Genomic DNA, 21,403 nt, shown 5'->3' on the forward strand with positions numbered 1-21,403 from the left:
AAATCAGGAATAGCTCAAATGTCTGTTAACTGGTGAATGAATAAAATAATTGTGGTAAATCTACACAGTGGATTATTATTCAGCAGTAAAAAGGAATAAAGTGCTGGTACATGCTACAGCACGAATAAGCCTCAGAATCATGTGAAGAGAAAAAATTCAGACACAAAAGGCCACATGTTGTATTTCTATGAAGTATGCAGAAAAGGTACATTTGCAGCACAAGAAATCAGACTGCAGGGCTGAGGTTGAGAGTGTAGCTTAACTGCAAATGGGCGCATGGGAACCGCTTGCAATGGGAGAAAGGTTCTAAAATTGGATTGGGTGGTGGTTGTCCAGCTCTGTCAATTTACAGAAAATTCCCAATTGTACATTTAAAGTAGGCAGATTTTATGGTAGGTAATTTATATCTCAAAGCTATTTTTAAATGAATTTTCTCACTGTGTGTGTGTGTGTGTGTGCACGCGCGCGCACGCCCACGCCCGCTTAAAAATTTGAGGGCTCTTCTAAATTCTGATGCAACAGGGATTGATTTGTTTACCTTGTCACATAGGTGCTCTGACTTATGAATTTAATCATCTCTATCTCATAAGAATGACAGTTTTTAAGAGAAATACCTACATACATGTCTGCCTTTGTTTCAGATCCATTCTTCCAACACCTTTTTGTGTTTCCCTTTTTTTAATAGTTTATTGTCAAGTTGGTTTCCATATAACACCCAGTGCTCATCCCACCAAGTGCCCTCCTCCATGCCCATCACTCCCTTTCCCCTGTCCCCCCTCCATCAGCCCTCAGTTTGTTCTCAGCATTCAAGAGTCTCTCACGGTTTGCCTCCCTCCCTCTCCCCAACTATTTTTCCCCTTCTCCTCCCCCATGGTCCTCCGCTAAGTTCCTCCTAAACCCACCTATACGTCCAAACATATGGTAGCTGTCCTTCTCTGCCTGACTTATTTTGCTCAGCATAACACCCTCAAGGTCCATCCATGTTGCTACAAATGGCCAGATTTCATCTTTGTGTTTCTCAGCTCCACACAAATGGTGTTTGATTTCGTCCTCAGTTTAAGTTCTAGTATTCATTCTGTCAGTGGTCCTGTCTTTGACAATGTTCTTTTCAGGGTAGTATTAACTTTTAGAAACCTCAGCATGGAACAGTCTTTATGTACTTTTAATGTCCTTTGTTAAAGCCTTTCAGGGGTACACAGTCTTATTTCTGAAATGCACCTTGGTTTTAATTATATGCTTATCTTTCCTTTGAAACTAGAATATGCTTCTCTGGGATCACTCTATGACTACATTAATAGTAACAGAAGTGAAGAGATGGACATGGATCACATTATGACCTGGGCCACTGATGTAGCCAAAGGTAATTAAGCTTCCTGTATTCTCGCAGAATTGGTGGGGCACTCTCTCATCCTGACGTGGTGACTTAAGGCAGAAGATTTGTTATTCTGTGTCTTTAGATGCTTTTTTTTCCCAGACTAACAGTACCAGGAATTCTGCAACTTTCTGTACAGATATTTTAATTGTATTTTGTATTTTAATTCAAGTATAGTTATTTAACATACAGTATTACATTCATTTCAGGTGTACAGTATAGTGATTCAACAATTCTGTACATTACTCAGTGCTCATCAGGACTAGTGCACTCCTTAATCCTCTTTACCTGTTTCACCCATCACCCCCACAGTCCCCTACAACCATCTTTTTATTCTCTATAGTTAACAGTCAGGATTTTTGGGTTGTCTCTCTCTTTTTCTTCTTTTTGTGTAGATATTTTAAGTCCCCTGCCTTTCCACTCCTGAATTCCTTTTCTCTCTTTCTTTCTTTCCCTAAAACCAAGTCCTGACAAAATCCGTGGCTCCAGGGCTGCCATTTTTGCCACATTTTGTGACATTGTAATTGAGCAGCTTGCTTGATCAACACATTAGATGGGAAGATTATAATTCTGTTGTTCTGTAGGACTCCATTTAGACTTAGTATCCAGAAGACGTGATTTATTATAGGATTAGTTCTACTCATTTTGTGTACATAATAATATGCTAAAAATAGTAACCACTTTCAAAAAAAGTTTTATTTGGCCTGCCATGTGAAAGCAATTCAGATTTTATTTTATATTTAATGTAAACTTGGAAATCACCCTTGGAAATGAAATATTTTTAATACACAAAACCCCTAAACAAGGTGCCCAGTTCTTTTTCCCTCATAAATTCCTGCATAGACTAATGCTTTCTAAGGCAGTTTAAATTCCATTTATTTTTATCTTTTCTTTTCCATTTTCCTAACCGAAGGCCTCTGAGTTTTATTTATAACTGTCAAAGTTGCTTTGGAAACAACTTAATCTAAATAATGAACACTGATAGTTACACTTGTATTCTAGCAACCCCTAAAAGCAAGCATGTCCAAATTTTACCCAAATTTTACCCAGGCAGTTCACTTCTTTGCATCTTGCTTGTCTAAGCTCTATAAGCTTCTCTTTACAAAGCAAAGAAAAGGATATTTAGCACTCGGTAAGGAGAGCAACTCATACTTTGCTTTCACTGGGAAGTCACACAGTGATTTCCAAAAGTAATAGTCTTTCCTTGGGGGAATTATCTTGTCAGTTTTAAGTTTCATCAACACCTGCCAAATTCTTCAAATAGGGAAAGTGAAAAAAAATTTTTTTTTAAATTTCATGCAAAATGCTGCTGCTGAACGGTACTTCATCACCTTATAAGAATAATAAGCTCTTTGTTTAGGATGGGGTACTTAAGGCTTTGGCTGTGTTAATTAACTTAATTGTGTATTCATGCATCAGGCATTTCAAATCAGCCTTAAATTTTGGCATCCTTCAAGATGTTTTCCTGTAACATCCTCGTCACTTCTGTATGTGTCAGTAGTGCACAGGAACCACCTGTTTGTAAGCAGGGTGGTGTGCTATTTCGGGAAACCGCCTGAAGCATTGTGGACACACACTCACATAAATGTAAATGCATATACAGGCAGTCTCTGGCTTAAAGCACTTCACCTTAAAGATATTTGCATTTAGGGTGCTCAGCCAATTACACTCATGTTATTACTTAATGGCACTTAGGATGGATACACAGCAAACAAATCAACTGACATCAGTCACTCGGCTTCCTGCTGTGCACATGCCACTTAAGCTTCTCTGGCCCTCAGCCTGTGAACCTCTTCCCTCCGGCCCTTTCCTGCATAGTCCCTGTCGGAGGGGCAAGTCCATTGGCTCCGGATCAGCTCAGTCATCCCTGGGGTTTCTCAAGACTGCTGGCTCCGAAGGACAAAGGAGAGAAAGAGCAGGGCTAATTAAGTAGTAGACTGGAGCTCCAGGGACGGAGTAGGGATGGAGGGAATGAGAGGAGATGGGGACTGCGTGCCAGACTGCAGAGTAAGGAAATCACATTTTCATGGCTGGTGAGTTGCTCTAAAAGGCAAGTTCTAATGTGTTTGGTCTCAGGTGAGAAGATTGAGGCAGAGAAGAGACTTGTTTATTTATAGTCCCAAGTAATACTTGATATTTAAAATGGCCTATAAAAGGAAGAAGAAATTCGTGCTTTCAGAATGACTTCAGTTCTGTCTGGTAAAGTTCTGCACAGAACTTGGAGATTAAAAGGAGGCCTTGATTTTTGTTGATTCCATTTCAAATTCAGCTATGTAGCTTTCAGTTTGACCATGATTGAAGACGCCAAAGCAATAAGATGTTGAGAAATCAAAGAATGAATAATTCTATTCAAATAAGAGTTGATTCATGCATTTTGAAGCAGGCATTGCTTAACGTTACTGCTGACAGAATACCTTCTCAAGCCAAAAAGCAAAAAAAAAAAAAAAAAAAAAAAAAAAAAANAAAAAAAAAAAAAAAAAAAAAAAAAAAAAAAAAAAAAAAAAAAAAAAAAAAAAAAAAAAAAAAAAAAAAAAAAAAAAAAAAAAAAAAAAAAGCCTCTCCTCGCTGAGTGGGAAGGGAAATGGAGGGCCGACCAACAAGTAGGTGTGAAACTGCTGCATGTCACTCACCAGTGTGTAAAGGGAATGATCAAAGCAGGTGAGCCTGGATCCAGTCTCATAATGGTCCTCCCTGATTCCATATCTCCCCTGATTAACACCAGTCACTTCTTCAGGAACTCCGAATCTTAAATCTATGGTGGCATTTCTCAGCCTTCTTCATTGTTCACAATAAAAGTAAGGCTGAAGTATGGATGGCTCTATAAAAACAAATTAAAGAGAATTTTATAGGATTGTGATTACTACTGTGTTTATGCACACTAAGTATCTTGCAAATGTACATGTATGTTATACACATACACAAATAATTTATAGTATTTTTTTCCTCAAAATATCTGCCATAAGGAATAAAATGCCTATATTTAAAGCTTTTATGTTGTTTTTTGAAATCATTACTTGTCAGCTGGTATAGAAACCATGTAGCCCCGCTTCTAATGGTAATTAAACAGATTCTACCTGCATTTGGTTCTTAAAGCAAGAAAGAGGTATGAAATTCAGTCCTAAAAGTTATTAAAAGTTATCCGAATGGTAGCTATTTTATTTTCAGTTTGTAGTATGTGGAATGTCATGTTAGAGGAACACTCTCCTGGATCCTAGCTCTAGCTGTTTAAGATAGCTAAAATCACTGAGACTTCTGTTAAACTTGACCCTTTTCAGGAGTATCTTTATATCACAGGAGTTTAAATTTTAAATTTTTCTTTGTTCTCGCATGACTCTTCAATATTTAATAATCAGAATGGTAGAAAAATAATAGATTATTTTAAAAATTAGCCTTTATAAAATTGAAATTTTCTGGTATACTCAAAAAAAGAACCAAAGCCTACTTATCATGTGTAAATGGATAATTCATTAACAAAAGGAGCTTGTTTGATTGTGGTGGTAGGGAAACTGTTTCTTCCATTATTTAGAAAAGACATTGCGAAGGAAAGGGAAAGGAAATACTATATTTCAATAGAAAATGTTATTTTTCTTTATTCTAAGGGGGTAGATAGTACATAAATACAGAGAAAGAGTCAAATACTACCAAGAGGATAACTGTGAAGTATATATCTTTTAAAGTCTAATTTAAAAAAATAAAATTTTTTATTCAAAATAATAAACCTGTACTTCTTACATAAACATTCAGTTTACTGGAGTAACTTGATTTACATTCTAAATATGTTGGAGAGAATTTGGCAGTGCATTTAAATATAGATTATCCCAAAGATTCATCCTTGTAAAAAGAATTAAATATTTTGTAACTACTGTAAATTTCTGTATCTGAGGATCATAAAATCGTTTATCAACCACAACCAATGAATCCACCCAGTTCTCCCCACCCATACCCCACCCCCACTCCCAGGGGCTTATTGGAGTGAGTAGTGAAAAAATAAACCAAGCTGCAAACATCCAGATGAAAACTGAAAACCTAGGTCAGAACTTTGGCTTATTTAGAAGGCAACTGGTAGTGGAATACCTTAGTCATTGGAGCACTTCTTCTGGTTATAACTGTGCTATTTTTGTGCAGACTCCAGAAAATTAAGGTTTCCTTATTAGGTATTATAAGAAGCTGGCTTTACCCACAATCAGATTCCAGCTCCTAAGAGATTAAAGCACATAAACCTTCTTTAGCATACAAATTTTCCTGATGTAGATATATCCTGTCTTGGCTAATCATGTAAGAACAGAACACATGAACTTGGTTTCTGCTGTTGAATCCTCTGCAAAAATATGAAATACTGATGTTTGAAAATAGAAAGTTAATACTGATGCAGTGTTAAAAAATGGTATTAATGGGCCTTTCTTCCTTCTTGTATGAAAAGGAATGCACTATTTACATATGGAGGCTCCTGTCAAAGTGATTCACAGAGATCTGAAGTCAAGAAATGGTAATGTAGCCATATGTTTTATTTTACCTATTTTATTATGAAATCCGTGCACCTTGCTATAGAAGTAGGCTCATGTTTTTCAGATCTTTTGTACCCTGATGTTTTAACTAATCACTGATACCATGAAAATCTTTCCAGTGTTTGTAAATACCAAAATTCTTTATTTTATCTTAAGAAGCTGCATAGTATTCCATTGTATGAATAGCACAGAATGTGGACATCTTGGGTTGTTTACATTTTTTTCTGTGATGAAAAATGTTGAGCTCGATACTTCTCAGCAAAAATTTTCAACACATCCTTAATTATTTCTCTAGAATACTTTTCTAAAAGAGGTGTTGCTGGATCAAAGCATGTAGTCCTACACTTCTAGTCTTCTATTTTTAGATGGTTCTCTGTAGTAGCAGTTTTGAGTTTTGTTCTTATTCTGAATTATTTGGTGTAAACTTTCTATGTTCATCATATTACCTGGAGTAGTGCCCAAAAATGATCAACACATTTCAGAGTTTGGAAAGCAAAGGCTTTCTTTTCTCTTCTTTTCTTCTGTACTCTCCAAAGTTTGTTTATGATCCTGTGTTTTATGATTTAAAAAGTGAGTAGGGCCATCTGGATGGTTCAGCCGGTTGAGCTTCAAGACTCTTGATTTCAAATGAGGTTATGATCCCAGGGTTGTGGGATGGAGCCCCATGTTGGGCTTTACATTGAATAAGGAGCCTGCTTGAGAGTCTCTCTCGCCTTCTGCCCCTCCCCCACTCATGCACACACACATGTTCTCTCTCTCTAAAAAATAAAAAAAGTGTAAAAAAAAAGTGAGCATTTTATTTTTTTAATGTTTTTTTTTTTTTTTTGAGAGAGAGAGAGACCGTGAGAGCGAGAGCACGAGCAGGGGAAATTGAGAGAGAGAAGGAGACACAGAATCTGAAACAGGCTCCAGGCTCTGAGCTGGCTGTCAGCACAGAGCCCGACGCAGGGCTCGAACCCACAAACTGCGAGATCATGACCTGAGCCAAAATCAGACGCTTAACCCACTGAGCCACCCAGGCACCCTGAAAGTGAGCATTTTAAAATGACTTGCAGGATTAGGTATTATTCCCTTTAAGTAGGAGAGGTAATAGAATGCTTCTTCTGTCTCCCATCCAAGTACTAACCAGGGCATGGAGGAGGGCACTTGTGGGGATGAGCACTGAGTGTTATGTGGAAACTAATTTGACAATAAACTATTTGTAAAAAAAAAAAAAAAAAAAAAAAAAAAAAGAATGCTTCTTCTGTTACATCACTTGGAAGCTAATGGATAAAGGCCGGGAGTGGGATTATTTAGTTGGCCCACACCAGCTAAAGTAAACATGAGAGGTTGTTACTAAAAACAAAAACCTTGCTATCACTTCATTTCCATGTGTTAATTATTTACATGTTTTCCGAATGATTCTTCTAAATAGGGAGGAGAACTGCTTAATTTTTAAAAATCTTTAAATCACTGTAGTTAAAATGGGTGTATCTAAGAATGCGATCCTTGCAATGGGCACTCAGAGGAAGAGATGCAGGGGATGGGCCAGACTGTGGGGGCTCCAGGACTGTGAGGTTTGTCGTGGCGGAGAAAGACAAGTTCTTGGCAGCTACCACTCATCTACTAGTCCAGGTTGGACCACAGGCTTGACCCTGGCTGTTCTTCCCTTTGTTTAGGTCACCTCTTATCCTCTTATCCTTTGGCTCCTCATAGACAAACTCCCTGGAGCTAAATGCTTTTGAGAGAAGGTGGCTAACAGGAAGTTGTTAAGAAATCATTTCACTCTAGTAGGACGTATCAGAGTCTTATGCTTGTAGATTTTTAGTTCATGCTCAGAATTTCATTCTAACAAGTTACTTGACTTCTATTTTTTTAATCTGCTTTATCAGTATGTCCTGACATCTCATCAGATGACAGTGATTAAACTTTGGATTTATCCATGACCTCATTATGAAAACTAAGTAACAACAGAGACTGTCCTGATTTTTTACCAGTCACAATTTTTGCAGTTATCTTGATGGGAAAGCAACATACACATTGCAACAATATTGACCTAACTTTTAGCAGTTTTTTCTGAAACAGGGCATAGCAAGACACTTCCATGTTATACCTTTTTAATGTTAGGTTTGTTTGTTTTTAATTAAGTGCTTGATAATGAGAAAAAAGCAAGAGAGGTATTTTAAAGAGTAACTGAATATGGTATTAACAATATATATTATTATTTGAAAAACTCATAGCTTGTATATGGTATCACATTTACCCTTAGGCTATCTCATGCAAAGAGTATTTTTCCCACTTATCAAGGTCACTAGTAACAGCTAGTAAGTATTGATCAGCTACCATGTTTAGGGTGCTGTGTGGCTTACAAAAGAAATACCAGAACAGTTCTTGAAGGTCTACCTTGGGCCTTCTTGCCTCTTATGCTCTTATTCACCCACTCCCATAAAAGTCCCATTTGTGCCTTAACGCTCCTACCAGACCTCAGCTTCAGAATCACATGTCTGTCTGCTTACTGGGAGTGGCCACACAGACCTTCATCTGACTCGAACATGTATTGTGTCCACATGGATCTTTTCATCTCCTCTCTACCCACTAAAAAATTACTGCTGCGTTCCCTTTCTCTGTGAATGGCAGTACCATTTGCCTAACCCAGAAATGAGGTGAAAAGAACAGTTTTGAGTGCAGAGCTCCTGTTCTAACCATTGTACTGTATTGCCTCTTTATTTGATTTTATCCTTGAGCCCTCCCTTCCCGCCCTGCGGTCTCATTATTCAGGCCTAGCTGATTGGGCCTCCTAAATGTTTCTTGAGTCGGTCCACTTCTCTCCTGTTCTGTGCACAGCCTTTGTACGGGCATCCTCATGTCTGTCCTGGACATGTGCATGTGCACAGCGGTCGCCGTGCCTCCCGTTCTCTTCTCTCGTATGCTCTCCCCGCCGCATGTTTGACCATTTCAGTTCTCTGGTTAAAATTGTTCAGTGGCCTTCCATTTCTCACAAAGGTTCTTCCAGACCAGGCCCCTGCCTTCCAAAGTTGCGTGCCCTTCCCTCTGCTCCTGACCTTCCACGGGGCTCTTTTTTCTACCCAAGAATGTGCTTTCCCCCTGCAGTGCCCCTCTGTCTGGTTAATCCCAGCTTGTTCTTCAGGGCTTCACGTAAGCACCATTTCTTCCAGAAATTTTTCTCCAACTTCCTTAGATACCCCTGCTCTTTGGTTCTGAGGCAGTCTCTGTATATCTCTCATCGTAGAATTTAGCCCACTGAATTATATACATTTTAAATTAAAATTTTTAATTCCAGCATAAATAACAGACGGTATATTAGCTTCAGGTGTCATCCCACTTGATTATAGATATTGGTTTCAGTGTATCTCCCATCGAAGTGTAAGCTCCATAGGAGCACAGAACGGCCAGTCTTGTTCATCTTCCTCTTCCAGAACACAGTCCATGGCCTTGCCCATAGTAGGTGCTCAGCAAAGAGCTATTCAGAATGTGTGAATAAGTGAATGAATGAGTTCTGTCCCTGCCTTCAAGAAAAGTATTCTTCATTTGAGACCATAAAATACACACCATGAAGTAATAATGCTGATGACTTCCCCAGTATCATGCTGGCAGTGTGGTGGCAGAGCCCGGGTAACAAGTTCGGCTCTGCTAACCCTAATGCATGCTGGTTTTACTGGACAGTGCGACGTTTGATGTAAACAAATGTTTTGAAAGCCTTTTTCATCAGCACCTCAAGGAATTAGATTTTTGTTCTTGTTTTAATGTCAGCTCCTTTTGGCAAAATCTTCGATGCAGTGAATACTTCAGTTTTACCTTTCATATGCCATATGGGAGATAGAAATAGAAGTTTATGGGTTTTTTTCTTCCAGTATAAGGTGACTCAGACAAATTAGATGATTATCATAATTTTTCTTTCTTTCTTTCTTTTTTTTTAGTTGTTATAGCTGCTGATGGGGTATTGAAGGTAGGACTGTTTCTTTTCATTTTCTTCAAAAGTATTTCTAAACTTCAGTTGTAGGTTTTTGTGACTGATAAATCTTTTATTAATCAGTAGTAGAAGGTTGATACTTGTTTCTCTTTTCTCAGATATGCGATTTTGGTGCCTCTCGGTTCCATAATCATACAACACACATGTCGTTGGTTGGAACTTTCCCGTGGATGGCCCCAGAAGTTATCCAAAGTCTCCCTGTGTCTGAAACTTGTGACACATATTCCTATGGTGTGGTGAGTTCATTTCTCATCTTTTGCTGCCCAAGGCAATACGAACAGCAAACACCTACAGAGAGGACACCGCATTTTAACACAGTGGCGCTGCTTCCTGCTGGAACGCCTAGAGCAGTGGCCGCAGAGAGCATGCTTTCCAGTCGCTAGGATGTTCACTGGGATCACTTTTATGCATGTGAGTTATTGTGTCCTGTGTTAAGAAGAAACCAGTGCTACTTCCGAAAAGTGAATTGGATGGACCTTAAAGTCACATGGGGCCTGATGCACTCCCGGGAAGAGTGCTTCCCTGGGCCGGACACCTGACTGTGCGATGTCTGTGTCAGTCAGTGGGGACATGGGTCATTTGGAACAGGACTTCATGGTAATAAGTTACTCAGAACACACCAATAGATCTGCCACATGAGTTCATTAACAGGAGATTTTTGAATGTCATCTATTAAGCTGATTGGTGAGTTTCTGGAGAGTATAGAAGACAAGGTACTTAGCTTTTAGTACGCGGCCTTGCCCATGCCTGCTGCAAGTCTTATATAGTGCGACTCTCTGAAACATGAATCAAAGGTACCATGTAGAAGTCACAACAGAGCAGCGCAGTTACGAGAACAGAATCATGTGGGGGTGGGGGATACTCGGGGAATGGAGACCACAGGAAAGGTTCCCCTAAGGAGCAGAAGCTTTTGGAGGAGGAGATTTGAGGTGGATCATTCTTAATGAATAAGCAGAGAGAAAGAAGGAAGTGGAATAGGGGGAACCGTGGGATGGTAGGGGGAGAAGGGAGGGTGGTTCTTTGGTAGTGCAAGGAATTCATTTGTTGCTTGTTTTTTAAGTTTATTTATTTTGAGAGAGAAAGAGAGGGTATGAGAGTGAGCAGGGGGAGGGGCAGAGAGAAAAGGAGAAAGAGAGTCTCAAGCAGACTCTGCTGTCAGCGCAGAACCCTACGTGGGGCTTGAACCCACAAACTGAGATCATGACCTGAGCTGAAGTCAGGAGTTGATCTCTCAACCAACTGTGCCACCCAGGCGTGCCCTTGTTGCCCCTTTTTAAGGTAAGTTTTTTTTTTTTTTTTTACCCCTAACAATACTGTGTATCTTTTTAAAAGTCTAAAATAGTATTTGTGACTCCTTCTCTTTGGGTCTCAGGCCCTAACTGTAGTGCCTCTATATTCATATTATTCCTCTTAAAAGGACATTTTCCTAGTAACAGGAAAAGCAGCAGACTAATCTTGGCCCAAATCAACATGCCCTCTTCTTCCCAAACTTATATGATTCAACTGCAAGTGGCAGCTGATGGCCCAAGAGGACACCAGCATTGTCAGATGTTTCCCTGTTTCTTTAGAGGCCATCAGTCTCTTCAGTATTTACTGCTGCTGGCTTCATTACCTAAGTTTTGGGCTTGTTTTCATTGGTAAGCTTCTTCTAAATTATGATATATCTTATGTACACCAAATTTATTCAACATAATAGAAATGAATTTTGTTGGCTATTGGAAAAGGCATAACAAGAATGAAATACATGTTTTTGACAAAAGGCTAGAATTTTAAAGGCTAAAAGACAACAGTTGCTTCAGGCTAAATATCTCATTTCCCTCAATTCTGGTTGTTTTCAAGAATGAAGGCGAAAGGGGCGCCCGGGTAGCTTAGTCAGTTAAGTGTCTGACTTTAGCTCAGGTCATGATATCATGGTTCATGGGTTCAGGCCCTCACATTGGGCTCTGTGCTGACAGCTCAGAGCCTAGAGCCCGCTTTGGATTCTGTGTCTCCCTCTCTCTCTCTGCCGCTCCTCTGTGTTTGCTTGCACACTTTCTCTCTCAGAAATAAACATTTAAAAAAAAAAAAAAAAAGAATGAAGGCTATAAACTATTGTAGACAGTGACCAAATAAGTCTCACTGAAAGATGAGGGAAACAAATACAAGTTCCTGAAGAGACTAGATTCTAAAATGGGTTCCCTATGTCAAAAGTTATTACATTCTGACCATCTTACAAATCATCTGCTGGCAAGTCCGAAAATGAGGGAATTTGTTGCAATTGCAAACTTTTCATGAGATCATTTTCTCTTAGGAAGTTCTGTTCCTTCATTTTTAAGCAATAATGTATTTTTATGTGTGTCAGGCACTGTGCTAGGCAGTGACGTAGGGTATTTTAAATTGTACTTCGCCTGCTTGTTGGGACCAGTGTCTCGTTCATCCCGTGGAGCAGGAGCCAGTAAACTTTTTCCTGTACAGGGCCTGATAGTAAATATTTTAGATTTTTAAGGGCCGCTTATAATTTCTATTGTGTATACTTTTGTTTTTTTACAATCTTTGACAAATATTAAACCTACTCCGCATTGTGCAGCAGGCCGTGGTTCATTCACAGACTCCTCTGTGGAGCAAGAGGGAGGAGAAGGGAAGCACCATGGTGGGAATGGGTCCTAGTGTCAGCAAGAGACACTTGCCTGGGTATATAGACATATACACACACGTCTGTGGTTATGGTGTTTAACTTAGTTGTGCACATTTATAGGAACTCGAAGACTTTTGAGGCTCATTTTGGCACTCCCCAAGCACTTGTACAGCACTTTTAAAATTCTCCCCAAGTCTGGGACTTTCCCTGTCTCAGAAATATTTGCTCTGAAAGACAGCTCTGAGTTACCTATAGAGTGAATTTTTGGTTTCGGTATTACAAAACATTTATGAAAACAAACCTCACACCACCTCCTTCCAAAACCTTACAGTTGCCAGGGGCTTTTGTGTGAAATCACACCCACTGCGTTTTCTGAGCTGAAATGGAATCTCCGTTCCAGTAACCACGAATCTGTTCATTTTCACACACAAACTATCAAAGATAGTGGTGCCTTCTGTTTGCAGTGCTTAGGTTTTTTTTCCCCTGTATCTTTTTAAATCCCTTTCACTTATTCCTCACTGACTCCCTCATGTTAAACATAGTTTGAATCAATCTTTCTGAGTCTACAAATGTTGTTTATTTTATTAAAAAGCTTTTCCGTCACGTGATTGCGCACTACTTTTTTTTTAGTAGGTGGGCCTGAACATTTCTTGTGGCGAATAAGGGTTTCTGTGTACTTGTTTACAGACCCTTCCTTTGTTTTGTTTTGAGGAATTTAACAAAGGCTTAACAGATCATTCTATCAAGTAATTTATAGCATACCTGATAGCCGGTTGCCGAACGTTTCCAGTGTTGCTCTATATTTACACACCAGATGTGCTCTATATTTACACACCAGATGCTGCACCTCAGAACCTGTGTGTCCCAGTCACATGTTTCTGAATATCAAGTCTACGTTCATGACAGAGACCTCTTGACTGGTGGAAACAAAAAATGCCTTTTTGGTGATGAATCTGTTTGTTTTAAAACATTATCTTAAAGAGAGGTTTACTCAGAACTCTGCTTATCCTCACCCATAGCTGTATCAACAGAATTCCATTCAGAAAATTGCATCTAACACTAACTTAATTATAAATGAGAATTCAAGATTTTATTTAATTCCAACTCCTTCCCATTCTGTTCTTGATAAACACCATTTAGTGAAAGAAATGGTACGAGGCATGCTTTTCAGAGCTTTTATGTTTAAGGAATCACAGGTTTTTTAAAAATGAAGAAAACATTACATGGTCAGAGTGGTTATTACCTAAGAGCAGTAGCGAATGGTTGTTAAGGGGGGAGGGGGGGGCATGTTAGTTTTAGAAGTTCGTAGTGAATAGACTTTGAAAGAGATACCTAGCTAGGAAAGCCAGGTGGTTATTTAGAACTTTTGATCTCCTTTCAAAAATGAGTAGCCAGGACCATGTGTCATTATAGTATCTCTTTGCACAAAACAGAATTCCCATAGTTCACTGAAAATCCATCCTGTTCATTGAGCCCTGACACACATACATACATAGCAGTCACATACAGGTGAGTAAAACCATAAGAAAAGAGTTGTCCTTTTTCGAAATCCACCTAAAAAAAAAAAAAACCACATTAATAGGTTTTTGCTTTTCATTTTTCTATTTTTTCAGGCTTGCTATAAGAACTTAGCCCCCAGTATCGTCCAAGTCCCTGGCCCTCTGAAGGGCAGCTTGATAAACCCATGTGGCTTCCTAGCACGTGGCAACACTACCCAGCCTGGTACAGCCTTAAAATAAATGTGCCACAAACACCTGACATGGATCTTGTGGTCCTTGCTTCTAAGCTGACAGACTTTGCTAGACAGGCGATTGTTTCTGTCTCCATTTTCCAAGAAAGGAGATTGTGCTACCCCCCTTAGGATGATTTCTGTTGAAGGAGCAGACAAGAGAAGTGTGTAGTATGTTATCTACAAAAAAAGAAAAGACTGAAGGAAAGCAAAAATCATTGAAAGAACAAGCCTTCTGAGAACGCAAGGCCTAGCCACTCTTTAAAAACAAAGCTCTCCTAATGACAGTGCAGACAGGATTAGTTTCTCAGACGCTTCTGAGCCAGAACCACTGTTTGAAAATAGAGTGGCTTAAGAGGGAGCATCAGTGCCTCACTTGTCTATGAGCCCTGTTCCAGAACAAGCCCGGCTCAGGTAATGGCTTTCCATTGTTTGTAGAAGAAAAGGCAGGAAAAGTACACAGCCTTGTCCAAGTTTCTCTGCAAGCTGAAAATAGAAAATTTTCCTTGTGAGCACAGTTTAAACGTGAGCACGTCTCAATATAGAATGAGTTGGAAAGTATTTTTAAGGGGAAAGATCACAATACTGTTTGGCCTGCATTCCCATCACTGGTATTTTCAGGCATAGTTTAATATATTTTTAGACCTCCAAATGACTTCCTCCACAGAGGACTTTTTTGTGCCAAACGTCATTGTGTTTCATGTAGAAACAGCTGTTGTCCTATATCATAGCACCAATGTTTTGATACATTCCTACACCTGGTGAATTAGTGACAGTGCATTGTGGCAGGTGCTGGTGGCGGACTTCACCTAAAGAGCCCAGCGGCTCACGGCGCCCTGTCCGTATCCCACACGTGTATGGCTGTCACGAGGACCCTCAGCTGCAAGAGCGCTTCCGAGATACAGAGAGGGGCTAGAATGAAACTCTTATGTTTCTAGTGTTAGAACTTTTGGAAGAAACACAACTCAGATCTTTGTAGATTTTGGCTATTTTCCAACTAAATATTTTGGAACAAAGAAGCACAGAGATCTTTTTCTGTATTATTTCCCAAGCTCTTGGTTTTGCATTTTACCTCATACAACCCAGTTAACCTTCACATGTGCCCCTGTGCAATGGGTTGTGCGTGCAGGCCACGCTCAGAAAATGGGGTGCAAGACTGCTTACCTGGACATTTTGGGTCTGGACCACTTGATTTATTTGAAGTTGGTTCACTGCACCCTTCTCCTGAAGAAGGCGAAATCCTTCCATTTACTTGCTATTCATATCCCTTCCCCTCTGCAACCTCAACACCAATGGAGTGGTAATGGCACTGAATGGAGGGGCTTCATTTCCTGCTTGTCCCCTTCCCCTGTGCAGGCGGGGTCCCAGGGGTGATTGCATACCTGTTCTGGTCCTCCTCAGCTTCCTTTACTTACAGTGCTTGGCAAGACTCGGCCCCTTCTGGGATGCCCCTTACCTTTTCCTAATCACTTCTGCGACTCAAATAGAATTATTCAGCAGCTCTTCTAAAGAAGTACCTTACACACTTGATTAAAAGCCCAAAGAGGCTGCAGTGAATTTTTTTTCTCCTGCTTGAGCAGCATCTGCCGATTTCCCTGATTTTCCTGCCAATTATCTTCATATTAGCTGGAGTTCATTTAACACATTCTGATTCGAATATGACTGAGCACTGGCTGAGGAAACAGTGGATATATAGAGTTAAAAGGTTTGTGGGACCTGCTTGAATAGAGTAGAGGTCCTCAGTCAACATTCTTACTTAGAGACGGCTTTTTTGTTTTTGTTTTTAGAACAAGAGAAACATAAATTAAAACCGAATTCATTTACTTCTCCTCTCTGCCATGGGTCCACACCTGCAACATGGCTTGTCACATTCTCTCTCATACTGCAGCCTTCTCTTCTCTAGGGTTGCGTCAGGTTAAGAGCTTGACCTTCAGGGCAAGGCAGCAAGTTCATATTCTGTTCTGCCCCTTGATAGCAGGGTGTCTTTGGGCAAGTTTAACTTTCTTAGGCCTTAGTTTCCTCATCTACAAGATGAGGATAATATCTATTCGATGGGATTTATGTTAATCATGGTAACACGTGTAAAGGGTTCAACAGAGCATCTGAAACATGATCGCTCAATAAGTGATAGTGGTGGTCATGATGATTACTGATAAAATTATAATTGTTTTTTGCATGTCACCAAATGTTGGTAGACTCAGATTTTGATGCTCATTTGTGTAAATGGAGAAAGTTACCTGAATATACAAGTCTCCGTTACTTAGTATTTTAAATGAAACCCAAAACATTGGCTGTTTTTAGCATTCCCAGCATCAGTTTGCTTTCTTTGGGCATTCCAGTACAGATTTATTAATCATGTTGAACTCACAGATTGCAGAGAGATGAACACACACATAAATTCATATATATACATACACGCACACACACTCATCCTATACGTATGAACATAAAGTATTTATTACATTTTAGAATATATGATAAATGATGTTATAGGTGGAAGAAAATTCCTTAGAGTGACTCATTATGAGAGAGCTTTCTCCAAAAACACAAAATTTAAATGTTACAGTTTTGCCAAGTACCTACTATTATGGGGTAAAGGGCTTAGCCAGTGATTTGGATTTAGGGCTATTTTTTTTTTTTTATCAGACCATTACTGAACCTTTAAAAATACAGTTGAATTCCCAGTTATTGTCTTATGGAGAAATTTATCGGCAGTTGAAGGTGGAAAGAGTTTGACTAACAAAATATAAAATCTGATTTGTGGGAATCTGTAAGAATTCTCGTAACTTACAAGATAAATTATGTAGGCCCATTGGTTTCATAAAATTTTAAGTCTGGCTCTAAATGTTCTGATTTCTAAACTAGCTTTTTTCTTTATAAAAATGAATTAAAAATGTGTGTATATGTGTATATATAAAAGCATATATATATATATATTGTTTGTGTGTGTGTGTATATGAATATATATGTTTTGTGCAAGTTTCTACAGGTGGAGTTGGTTTTTGCCTGGTAATTGGATACAGTTAAATGTTAGATAAAGTTTCAGTAATACACCAAAAATATAAAGTACAAGAATAAAAATTCCATTTTCTTTTTGTTCCAGGTTCTCTGGGAGATGCTAACAAGGGAGGTCCCCTTTAAAGGTTTGGAAGGATTACAAGTAGCTTGGCTTGTAGTGGAAAAAAACGAGGTAAGACTACGATTCTCCATTCAGGTACATAGATCAGAAAACAGTATTGGGGTTTTGCAAAAGACTTTTTCATCTTCTTCAAATTGAAAGTAAGTTCACGCTTATGGAAAGATTAGCAGTAGGAGCTAACACAAAGGGTCAAAGTGATGTTATTCCTCATGAATGGACCCTTTACATCTAATTGTTGCAGCTTCACGTCGTGATGCTGTAGATCAAAAATTGTACAAGTACTGTACTAGTTTCTCAGTCTCAATTGTAAAACCTGGGGGTTTGTTCTTAGTGATGAAAGAAGCCATTGCGTCCAAGGTAGGGGAACAGTTTAACTCCATCTCCTGCGTTTAGGACATCTTTTTTACTGGCCGGGAGTTGATATATCTGTAAGAGACCTTCAGCTACTTCAACTTACCTCTCCCAGCAGGAGTCACTATAGTACAAGAAACTGTCGCTTAGATGAGAATTTCAAAAATAAAAGAAGAAAAAATAGTTTCAAAAAAGGGAAAAATTACAGTTTTGCCACCTACGTTGAACACTACATTGAAGATGAGCTCCTCACTGGAATTGGCGAGGCAGTGGCATAACTGTTCCCTTCTTCATGCAGAGCCTTTCCATTTCAAAAGAACTTCAGTGGCGTAAACACCGTTTGTGCTGTGTCCCCAGCCTCGCTTTTCTTCTTCCCACAAATTGAGGCTTTCAGTTAGTTGGACCTATGAGCCTACATCAGAGAACGTGGTACATTCATATCAAAGAGAGCAACTACATTTTGAAAGGTTTAAAATTGTGACTGAAATGCACAGGCATGGAAATCCTCAGCATAAGGATGAAGCGTCCAATATCAAGGTACTAGGAGAACTTAGATCAAGTAATGGAAGCATGCAGTTGTCTTTGCAATGCAAAACCACCTTATTTCACAAACCTTCATTCCCAGACCTTATCTGTGCCCTTCACAGAAGGTAAGAGTGTACTCTTAGGGTAAAATAATTTGCAAAAAGGTGACTGTATAGAGATATTCCCTTTTTAATGCTTTAAAAGAATTGGATTGATTTGCTCCCCATGTGAGTGCAGGAACAGACTAGATTAACCAAAAAGCTGCTATTGACGAAGAGAAACCAAGTTTCCATAGTTTAGATCACATAACCCAGCTACCTTATTAATTTGTCTTCCTGAGCTATTGAGAACAGATGAAATGTTCATGATAGCTGAACTTGACGAGAGAGAGCTGCCAATTTAAGAAAAAGGAAAAGGAGTTATATTCAAGAACGTGTCTTGCTCAGCATTTCACAGGAGCTGTTCTGTTTTAATTAAATGTCATGGTTATTCCTGGTGTGCTATTAAATCAGACCTCGTACATAGAATAACTGATATTTTCATGATAGGAGAACCCATTTGTCTCTGTTCTGTTTCTTTTGCCAGTGAGGTGATTAGATGTTTGGTTCTGGGGTTGCAAATGAGAGTGAAGAAAATTATTGACCCGATGTTGACTTTGGAGCAGAACACTCAATGTAATTTATTTCCCTCTACGTGGTTCCAAGATAAACTAGAATTAAGTTTTTTAAAAGCCAACTGGGCCCTCTAAATATATAAGAAAAACTAATTAATATTTAAAAATAGTATTTCATCTAAAGGATGGCAGAAGAGGTATGAATCTGAAGCACTTTTTAAAACATTGGAATCTCCATCAAGGATTATTAAAGCTGATGAGAAAAATGGATTTAGAAACTGCCTTTGGATAGCTGGCCTGAGGGCTGAGAGCCGCCCATAATCTTCACAGTCTCCCCAACATGTACAGAAGGAGGCTATCTCCCCCCTTTCCCTGAGGGACTCCCTAGAGTAGACTGCACTGTTTTATCCATGGTGTGACACGATGCCAGCTAATAACGGGTGGAGACTCCTCAGATCCCTCCCATTCTATACATAGAACAGCAAGTGGAAAGAACCCCCATACGCCGAGACAAGTTTTCTCAACTTTCCACTAAACTTAAGGAAAATTGGGTATTAGGAGGATCTGTCTACTCTAATCCTACATATTTGTCAAAACTACGGAAGTTCAGCTGTAATTTCCATTGTCCTCATTCATGAAGGAGTCTTCATTTCATCTCATAAACGTAGACACTTATCACCAAAACTGATTCTATTGACATAACATTAAAAATAATTGCCAGTTCTCAACTGTAGAGAGCACGCTGAGGGTTGCTGGAGGAGAGGATGGGCCACACAGGTGATGGATATTAAGGAGGCCGCTTCTTGTGATGAGCACCAGGTGTTCTATGTAAGTGCTGAATCACTAAATCCTACCTGAAACTAATAGTATGCTATACGTTAACTACCTGGATGGGATTTAAATAAAAACTTTAGAAAATTTTGCTAAGGATTTATTTCATTTCATATTAAAATTGAGACTTTGATTTAAATATAATTTCCAAAATCCTTTCAACTTCTCATTATTTGATTTCATTTATTTTTAGTTTGGAATACCTTGGGTACTTGAAAAGAGCAAGTTGTATTTTTTTTTTTAACAGGCCTCATTTAAGTAAAGAATGATGTGTTGGGGCGCCTGGGTGGCTCAGTCAGTTAAGTGTCCAGCTTTGGCTCAGGTCATGATCTCATGGTTCGTGGGTTCGAGCCCCGCATTGGGCTCTGTGCTGACAGCTCAGAGCCTGGAGCCTGCTTGGGATTCTGTGTCTCATTCGCTCTCTGCCCCTCCCCCACTTGTGCTCTGCCTCTCTCTGTCTCTCAGAAGTAAATAAATGTAAAAAAAAATTTTTTTTTAAGAATGATGTGTTTATACTTAAGGAGGCACTTAAGATGTAAGCCACTCACCCTAGAATGCACCTATATCCAAATATTAGAGTTGCCTTTTCTAACTTTTTTATGTTGAAATCATAGACTCACAGTAAGAATTAGAAGGCATTCTGTGTATCCTTCACCCAGCTTCCCCCTCTGGTGAGATACAGGCGTAGGCTCGTGCCCAAACCAGAAAGTTGACGTTGATACTTTACTCTTAATTAGATTCTAGACCATATTTAGTTTTACCATTTAGGACTGCTTTTTGGATCTGTAGAAAGAATACTTTCTAAAAATATCTGAAGGTCTTTGTTTCTAAGTGCTGAATAACAAAATAAGGCCTTCAAACAATTTTTCCTAATATTAAATCCTATTAAAACTAGAAACATAAAACACTGTTAAAGCAAACAGTGAATCTTTACAGAAGTCCTGAAATTAGGAGGGCCTTGCTAATAAATTTTGTAATTCTTATAGACATGTATGTTTGCCTTTGTTATTTCCATAAAACTCAATTAGTGGTCATTCAGAATATTCTGGCAGCATAATTTCTACCTTTACAGTAAATAAGTACTTAGATTCTCATATAAAATGTGTTTTGTTCTAAGTAGCAAAACTACTATTCTTAATAGAAATCCTCAAAAGGCTTAATCCATTGTTGACTGTATTTTAGAAAAAGATTTTTAAAAAATTGAGAGTAATTTTTTGCATCTTATGTAGAAAATGGTGCACAAAAGAATATTATCTTTAAAAAATGTCATTCCTTAGTATTTGGGAAATATTTTAATCTTAAATTGGAAATTTTTGAGGTCTTTTAAGTTTTACAGTGTTGCAAATCTGTTGCTAATATTCTGGTCATTTCAGGATGTTTTAATGCAGTAGGAATACCCACAGTTTGGTGTCAGGACTTAAATACTTTGGATTCTCTTTTAGACTACTTTATATTTTTATTTTTAAAGTGCTTTTTAATGCCCCAAAACAACCCCTTACATTAGCGTCTGAGTTTGAATTTGATATTTGACCATATCAGATAACTTATGTCTTCTTTCATAATGTCTCAGATGCAGGAGCTAAAAAGTTTTTCAGTGAAAAAAGACGACAGAAAAGATTAACATCCATATTCGTACAGGTCACATTTCTGTTCTTAGAAAAATGTGAGAAAATTATATTGAAAATGTTACCTTTTATGAGAAATTATTTTGCCATGGAGTAGATTCAGCTGGATAATTGCAGTCACTTTCTGTT

General features: G+C 38.7%; 1 protein-coding gene across 4 annotated transcripts in view; it reads left to right on the forward strand.

The window, feature by feature from the left end:
* The window catches only part of MAP3K20 (mitogen-activated protein kinase kinase kinase 20), a 187,532-nt gene that overhangs the window by 103,069 nt on the left and 63,060 nt on the right, over positions 1-21,403 (forward strand). For all 4 annotated transcript variants that reach the window (XM_039239185.1, XM_039239187.1, XM_039239188.1 and 1 more), the window contains exons 4-8: positions 1,259-1,360; positions 5,793-5,858; positions 9,795-9,823; positions 9,946-10,083; positions 17,294-17,380. In XM_039239185.1, the coding sequence (XP_039095116.1) occupies positions 1,259-1,360; positions 5,793-5,858; positions 9,795-9,823; positions 9,946-10,083; positions 17,294-17,380 (422 nt within the window). The remainder of the gene's footprint in view (positions 1-1,258; positions 1,361-5,792; positions 5,859-9,794; positions 9,824-9,945; positions 10,084-17,293; positions 17,381-21,403) is intronic.

Source organism: Hyaena hyaena, unplaced genomic scaffold (assembly GCF_003009895.1).
Source record: "Hyaena hyaena isolate Hyena2069 unplaced genomic scaffold, ASM300989v1 scaffold_154, whole genome shotgun sequence".
NCBI classification, from domain to species: domain Eukaryota; kingdom Metazoa; phylum Chordata; class Mammalia; order Carnivora; family Hyaenidae; genus Hyaena; species Hyaena hyaena.